Genomic DNA, 8933 nt, shown 5'->3' with positions numbered 1-8933 from the left:
CTACTTGCATCCATCTTTAAGATGGATGCTTTACTGTTCTGGACCACATATGTAGAAATGTGGTCCAGCTCACATGAAACAATTTTCCTAAATGTAATGATCAACAAATACCCGAAAAAAGAAGACATGTTACTATGGAAAAAGTTTATATATAGCTAGAACCTTAAAATGTAGAAGTAAAGATGCACCTCAAATATCTATTGTAAAAGGTTGTTTTAATGTTGAAATATCATCCAATTGATCATCTTCCCATTGAGATACATGAATATGAAAAAAAAAAGAGTTTGAGTCTAGAGATAGTGCATTTTGCAACATATTGTCTAAACCGTTCATTTTCAATATATTCATATGTTTATAGATCTATTTTGATTTTAGCCATTTTTGGAGTTTAAACTTTTATAATTAGATATGAAAATGGATTTTGAGATAATCTTAAAAGAAATTTACCCCAAAATTATATGTTATGGTATGATAAAATTTCGAGGTGCGCCTTAATTGGATTGTTTAACGTCGCAACCTTACAGAAACAACAATTTTCTAAAACAAAGAAATCCATAATACCTTTTTCTTGGAAACCCAATAAAAAGGATTTATAATTTTTTTTTAAATTTTTTTGAAATTTTCTTGAATCCAATTTGGCTTGAATTAGGTTATCCACGAATCGGGAACACGAATTAACGATCCAAACCTTCCCTAATTGGGAAGCACGAATATTATTTTGGACTTGAGCAACAATTATGAATGTTATTTTTCTTGTACTTCACCTAAACCATTAAATAATATGAATGATACGTATCACCTTCCACTCTTAATAAATTTAACAATGGTGTCATGCCTAATAATGTCATAGCGAATAAATTAATAAACAGTGACAGTTAATTTAACTAACTGGTTGACATTGGGATCAATTGCCAATAACAAGCGACAAGTATCTATGAACCAGTTTCTTATTATATGTCCTAGTAACTAACGAGAGGAAAAGAACTTGCCCCGAACCCCATATATACTAAGCTCCTCTTGCAAATAAACACAAAAAAATCCAGACCTATTTCCTTTCACCCCAGCAAAAATCAATCCCATTTCTCTTCAACATGGGTTCTCAATCTCTCATGAAAGTACCAGTCCTTGATTTCTCAGGAGTCTTGAAGCCAGGAACTGAGAGATGGAAAACGCTGACACGAGATGTGCGAGAAGCTGTTGAAGGCCTAGGGTGTTTCGAGGCCGTGTACGATACCAACTTCCCGGATTCTCTGCAGAAGGAATTCTTCTCTGCTATGAAGGAACTCTTTGATCTTCCCCTGGAAACGAAGATGAAGAACCAATCTGAGGTTCTTGCCCATGGATATTGGGCGCCCAAATCACATGCTCCTTTATATGAAGCCACTAGCATCAACCATGCCGAGCAGTTGGAGAACATTGAGCAGTTTACCAACCTCATGTGGCCCCAAGGACACCCCAAGTTCAAGTAAATTCATTCACATCATTAAAGGGTTGACCCATTTTCATAATTTTCATGAATTGGGTTTTGGTCAGGCATGAAAAGATGTTGTATTTTACATTGAATGTCAGTTTCCGGGTTCAATTTTTTTTTTTTTTGGGACAAAAAAGTTAACTTTTCTTTACGGAATTACATAAATTACAAAGAGCATTTGATCACCGTCACAACCCAGGACATTTTTGTATGCTAAAGTAACCATTTCTGTAGATGATCTATCCCCATCAAATTAGTTAGAATTATAACCCTCCTTTTCCACCTTTTTCCCCTCTTTTCTTTTCTTCTTTTTTTCGTTTTCTTTTGCCTTTTTTCTTTGTAATTTCTCATTTCTCAATAAAATTACCGTTAACACTCAAAAAAACAAATATAACCATTTTTGACAAAACACCTTTGTATTAGTTAGAACTAAACTTTATGTGATTTGGGTAGTTCTAAAGAAAATTTTTTAACTTCCAGAAGATTTTTTAACTTCCCAATTTTCCTTTTTTTAAAGAAATACTTGAATCACTTTTGATGTAGAAACGCTTAGAAAATGCGTAGAAAATATAAAACAAATAGTGAAAATCCCAAAAAATTGGAAAACACAGTTATATTATTTATAATTAAGAATTATATGATTTTCATAATTCTTATGAGATTTAGGAACAAGGTTTTCAAACTCTGGTGAGTCGACTCGGCCTCGACCGACTAACAGGGTGAACAAGAATCACTGAAAACATGGAAGAATCGGTTCAAAAAATGTGAAAATCACCCGAGTTTTCGTATTTGCCATGCAAAACTCCTTTTTTGTAATACGGAAACTATTGTAAACTAAAAATATTAACATTGTGAGTGATTTTTATCGATTTTTAGAATCTTTCCATGTTTTTATCAACAATATTATGTTTATGTTAAGATTTGGGTCCTCAAAACCCAAATCGAACAACATTTATTACGAAATTATTAGGTTTCTGAGGTTCTTCGTTCATAAAAAAACAAATCTGCCAATCTCTTCCATTATTTCTTATTTATTCACGAAATTAATTGATTATAGGTTCATTTTCAATCTAATGAAGTTATCTACAAAATCCCTCTGCGGATTCTCGTGTTTTTTTTGTCAAACCTCATTATTCTTGATGATTTCTACACCAAATTGAAATTATTTTGGCTTGTTTTGAAGCTTTTGAAATAACCTTCAACAGCCCTATATAAATTAATGGTTTTATTTTGTCATTTTCTACTAATTTTGTGCATCAAAGAGCTAACATCGTTAGTGTGTGAAAATATTGTCAATTTTATTATATCTCTCTAATTTCTCCATAGTTTTTTATGATGTTTAGTTTATTTTGAAGCTTTTGAAATCAACTTCAAAAGTCCTATGCAGATTCATGATTTTTTTGATAAAATATTGACTGATTTTGTGCATCATAGAGCTAATATCGATCAACAATAACAAATTTGTAAAATCTAAATTTTTTTTCTAATTTATCAATAATAATATTCTGATTATTATTATTTTTTTAAGATATTGAAATAACTTGAAAACCACTATATTGCTTTGTGTTTTTTTTCAGTGTTCGCAAAATCAAACTGGAATGGTTAACAACACATAGGCCCTGAAGTGGTTTAACCAGTCTAACCGGTAAACCATCTTATTTAACCATTCTAACCGCATATAAAAAGATTGGTATGTGAAAAAACCTAGGCGATCAAAAAATTATTGAAAAAATAAAAAAGATGCAAAACAAAAAGTCAACTAAAATATGAAAAGCATATAAATAATGATTAAAACAAAACACATTCAAATGAAGTTAAAAATTAATGAATTTTAATGAATCGATTTTTTAATTAAAGTGAGTATTAATGACCAAAACAATTTTTAATCCTTACCATAACATAAAAAAATATGGAAAATACATTACAAACCAAATTCCTTTTTTTTTGAGAATTTATATACAGTTTTTTGAAATTTTTTTAGATACCTGTTGATCACCAAAAAGCCCAAAATCGGAACCGGCCAATGGCCGGTTCCAATCTAACGGGGCGGTTAGCAGTTGGAACGCCCAGTTTTTCCAACATTGGTTTTTTTTGCTTCAATATTGATTGATTTATTACATCATAGATATAATATCATAGTCATATTTAATTAATTACAAAAATAAATGTCACTTTTGCTAGATTGTGCAAGCATTTTTATCTCTTTTCAGATATGTAAGATTGGTTTTTAGTTATGAAAAAATAGGGGGTCATATTTTAGAATTCACGAGATGTAAGAAATTTTTTTTTTTAAAGAGTTAAGATAAAAAGAGTTCCGAAATAAAATATAGCCCCCTCCGTCAATTGAACTCAATACCTCTTATAGACTCAGGCAACATAATTTTTTTTAAGAGCGTTATAGAAAAAAGAGCTTAAAATAAATACAAACATTTAAGAAATATACAGTTAAAAAATATATTTTTAATAGAGTTATGAAAAATAACCGTAATAATGATGGCTAGTCTTTATCGGGACATTCCAAATGGCGGGTAGAAGACAAGAGACAGCACACTAACACAAAGCCTAACGCACGATTTGTAATTAAAATTAGCTGCTCGTTTTATATATACACCTGCTTTGTATGATTTTTTGTTAAAAAAAATGAGCTTGTTTAGAAACATCCCTTGTTTCCTTTTTTTCTCAGAAATATGTCTAAACAAAACTTTAGCAATCTATTTTTCATAAAACATTTTAGTTTTCTAACGATTGTTGGTTTTGTTGGCCATAGCGAGACGGTAAAGACAGCAACAAAGAAGATAATAGGGGTTTCTAGACTAATTCGAATAATGGTTTTGGAGAGTTATGGTGTGGAGAAATACAATGATGACCTTGAGAGAACCACAAATTATCATTTTCGCATGATGAAGTACACGGCCCCCAAAGGAGACAACCAAGTGAAGGGCTTGCATGATCACTCTGACAAGAACATGATGACCATACTGTGCCAAGACCAAGTCGGTGGTCTCGAGGTGCAATTTAAAGATGGATCCTGGTCACCAGTGGTGCCCTCGGGAGGCTCTCTAGTTATCACCATAGGTGATACTTTCATGGTTGGTCTCGTTGTCTCTCTTAATACATAGGAATTGTCAATATTTCATGATACTTAAAAGTACGAAGGTTAATGTTTCAATGAGTTATTATAAACTATGTTTCTTTTATTTTAAAGGAAGAAAAATTTTATATAAAGCTGAGAATTTAAAGAATTAACTTAGAGCCCACCTCAAAAATTCACTAGAAGAGGTTGTTTTGATGCCCAATTATTCTCAAATTAATCATCTGGATATCAAGTTGCATGATATGAGAAAAAAATGGATTTCAAGTTTTTGAAATTATATATTTTATAATACATTTTTGAACCGTCAATTTTCAAGTTTTCATATATCTGCTCAACTTATATTGTGTTTAAAACTTTAAATTTTATAATTAAATATGAAAATATATTTTAAGGTCATCACAAAGATTTCCAGTATTGAAACCCCATTTTTTGGCACTATTTGAAGTTGCACTTTACTTTGATTGTTTAGAGCCTCAGCTCTATACAAACCACACCCTTTAAAAAATTAATTTTTGTGGGATATTTCTCTTTAAATAAGAGTACAAAAGTACTGATATTTGTGGCATTTGTTTTACCCAAAGTTTGCATAAGCACTCAATTCATCGAGACAATCAATCTTAAAAAAAAAAAATTCAATTTGCACCTTGGATACAATCAAAATAAGTCCCCATCCAATAACAAATCTAAATCGTCCACATAGTGAAATTTAAGATCTAGGCCTCTAGGAAATCAAAATCAACTATTTTCATATTTATGATTCTTCATCTAATAATAACAAAGTCTATCTACAAAATCTAGAGAAAGGAAACAAATCCTTCTAAAGCTCTAACATGTAAAATAGATGGCCTATTTTAAGTTAGTTAAAAAATATTTTCTAAGTTGTATTTTTCCATTTTATTCTTTTGTGATCGTTGACCAAAATAAAAAGAGTATATGTTTGAAAAACAAGGTCAAACAAATAGTGCATGCATGGTTTTTTTAGATTGTTTCATTATATTATGATAAAACCATTGCATAGAATCAATCAACCATTTCATGTAATGGTTGTATAGTAATATATGGAAACCACACATCTAGAAATCTATATTTGTACCATTTGATGACCCAAAAAATTGCACATACGTATTCCTCATACCAATAGTCAATTTAAAAAAAAAAAAAAAAAAAATCAATTTACATCATAGATATGGTTAAAATGAGTCCCCTCAAACAATGAATCTAGAATATCCAATTGGTGAATTTCAAGATCTAGGCATTTACGAACTCAAAACTATTTTTTTAGTTTTCAATATTGTTCATCTAATGATAACATAGCTATCTAAGACAAAAGGAAATGGGAAAAATCTTCATAAGTTTTGGATCTAAGATCTTAACAAACTAGAAGGCTTATATTAATCGGGCTAAAAAGATATTTTCCAGGTGTGTATTCAAATTTTGTTTTTATGTGATTACTCATTGGAATAAAATAGTGTATATTTAATATGGGATTGTCTACAAAGACACCATTTATCTTTCGTACATGGAGGTCATAATCCTTCCCACTCATTAGATATCAAATATGATGGCTTGGGGTGAGTTACGAAGTTCGAGAATTTCTTTCTTGGGAAAATTTCGTATAGAACCCTTATTCCTTGTATTATTTCATAGTAGACCCTCCTTCCGCTTTTCTTCCAAGCAGCATAAGAAAACCCCTAAAGATTTCACCATACGCCCTCATCTCTTATCTCCCTCTTTTATTGACTTTTGATCATAAAAATTAGCCCCAAAAAAGTTTTTTATACCATTTCAACTCTAAAACGTTTTTAATGGGTAGAAAGAGAAAAAGAGGGTTAAATTTTTTTTAGGATGAAATGATAAAAAAAATATTTGTTGGGGCTAATTTTTATGGTCAAAAGTCAATAAAAGATGGAGATAAGAGATAAGGGGGTACGGTGAACTTCTTAGGGATTTTCTTGAAAGAAAACGAAAAGAGGGTCTACCATGAAATAATATGAGGAATTAGGGTTCTATACGAATTTTTTCCTTTTTTTTTTTTTGGAACTTTGTGTCCATTAAGTGATACCCTTACAACTATCCATTTTGAAATTTAAAGGAAAAGAATGATTGTGACAACCATGTACAAAAGATAAATGGCCTCTTTCTAGACAATCCCATCATATAATTAGAATTACAATTGTAGGTATATTATTTAGATTAGATTATAAATACTGAATTTCAAATCAGATTATAAAGTCCTAAAAATTGTGCATCTTGAAACATATTATATAAGGTGTCTATTTTAAGAATTTTTTAAGTATTTTTAGATTTACTCAATCTAAACCACTAGTCGACTTTAAATTTTATAGTTTGGTTTGAAAATAAAAGTCTAGGACATTGAAAGGGTTTTTTATTTTTTTTATCAAAACTACATCTTTTACCAAGATTTATATGCGCGCCTTACTTTGATTGTTTAAAGTTTACACTCTATACAAACCACACCCTATTACTACTATGTGTATGATAAAAACAAAAGAAAATTTATTAGTATTTATAATCATATAATATGTGATTATCTTTGAAATGCCCACATCCATGTTGATCCTGTCCTATGTAACAGACCATACAGACCATCATACCCGTAGACAGCCGGAATCAACTCTTGCATGTGCCGATGATGGGCAATGACAGTTTAGATTTAGATTTAAAGGTCACTTTGTCTCAAGAAATTGTAATTGTAATGATTCTCAGTTTTGCGAGTTTCTTTTCAATGAGCCATAGCTTCTTTTAGAATATAGCTAGTTTTCTCTTATTCAAAATCTAGTTAACAAACATATTTTTTTGTTGCATTCATTTTTCTGAATATTCATTTCAGGCATGGACCAATGGTAGGCTTCATCCGGTAAGACATCGGGTGATGCATAAGGGATACGAGGACAGATATTCTTGTGGGATATTTTCATTCCCAATTCCAAATGTATTGATTGAGGCCCCCCAAGAGCTCGTGGACGAAAATCACCCTAAGCTTTTTAAACCCTTCGACACTCATGCATACTATAAGTTCTACTACTTCCACAGGACAAATCAGAAGGAGTATGGCCTCAAGGAATTTGCAGGCATCTAGACACACTCTCAATTATGATTTGCTTAGACACTTTTCTTTGGTTCCAATGTCTATGGCACTGATGGTAGTTGTTTTACGTCTTGTTTTCTTCGTAATTGTGAGTTATCAATATTATTAAATCAGTTTATGTGGTCGATCAACCCACTGCCACTTTCAGCTTTTCTATCAGTGATATACTAGTGGTCACTGTTTACATGCAATTCTAAGACTGACCGGACTGATCTGATCCGTCAGAGGTTGTGTCCAAACTCATATTTTCAAAAGTCAAAATATGAATTTAAACAAACCCATTCCTTACGAATTTGCGGCCGAGGTCAACGTAGGTTGTGTAGTATCCAAAAGAATCAGAAATAAAGGTAAAACAAGAAGAAAATAAAAACTAAACAAGAATAATAGATCTACAACGAAAATAAAGATGCATGCAAGAAAACAATGAGAAATAATAAAGAAAACTAAAACAAAAGAAAAAAACACCAGCAGCCGGAGTTGGCCCTTGATCAGATGGTGAAGAAAAACTCCTTATTCCTTGATCTTCAACATTGATGACCTTGAATGGATGTTCTTTGGGAAAGATAGTCATTCCTAAGAATTTACATCTAGGGCTATTGATTGAAAAGGTTTGTTTATATTTATGTTTCCGCAGAGTTGGAGTTCCTATATCTAGGGCTTCATAGTTCTAGGCCTAGGGTTTCAAAGTTGGAGCATTCTAAGACTACGAATCGTAGTTAGGGTTTCTTTTCACCTGTAGGTCCTCCAAATTGGCTCGAAAAACATCAATTTATAAGCTAAAATCATCCCAAAAACAAGACAGCGGTTAATTAGGACACAATGAAGGCTGACAAATATCAACAACACAATAAGCGTCGTTGAACTCTCTGTGTCTAGGAACATGATATGAATCTATAGTCACCCTTTTTTGAGTAGAGGGAATTCCAAAAAACCGAAAGCCTGAAATTGTTGGTACCATGATCTAGTCACTTTTGTGAACTTAAAACCTACACTTTGGAACCATCTAGTACCTCAAGTTCATCATCCTAAGCATTCTTACACCTAAGAAACATCAGAAACAGACACATATACAATTCTGAAACCCATAACTTTGAAAATTGATATCCTAAAGTCCATGGCTTTTCAATCCCAAAAAAATTAATCAAATTAGTCCAATTTGGATATAAACTTGTACGAAGACGTAATAGTCTTTCCAATGGTTCACGGATCACTCAAATTCAATATATAGTTTGGATGTTATGACCATAACAAGATTGTTT

At 31.6% G+C, this 8933-nt stretch overlaps 1 protein-coding gene across 1 annotated transcript; it reads left to right on the top strand.

Moving 5' to 3' along the window:
- Positions 1-1012: 1012 nt before the first annotated feature.
- Positions 1013-7966, top strand: LOC148781805 (putative 2-oxoglutarate-dependent dioxygenase AOP1). The gene is made up of 3 exons (XM_088868908.1): positions 1013-1465; positions 4239-4560; positions 7417-7966. Exons 1-3 carry the CDS (start codon positions 1092-1094, stop codon positions 7663-7665), a joined length of 945 nt encoding a protein of 314 aa, XP_088725034.1. The 5' UTR covers positions 1013-1091; the 3' UTR covers positions 7666-7966.
- Positions 7967-8933: the final 967 nt, after the last annotated feature.

The sequence above is a fragment of the Amborella trichopoda genome, chromosome 6, assembly GCF_054954075.1.
Source record: "Amborella trichopoda isolate Santa Cruz 75 chromosome 6, AtrichopodaSantaCruz75HAP2 v2.0, whole genome shotgun sequence".
NCBI lineage: Eukaryota > Viridiplantae > Streptophyta > Magnoliopsida > Amborellales > Amborellaceae > Amborella > Amborella trichopoda.
This window is presented reverse-complemented; position numbering and strand designations above follow the sequence as displayed.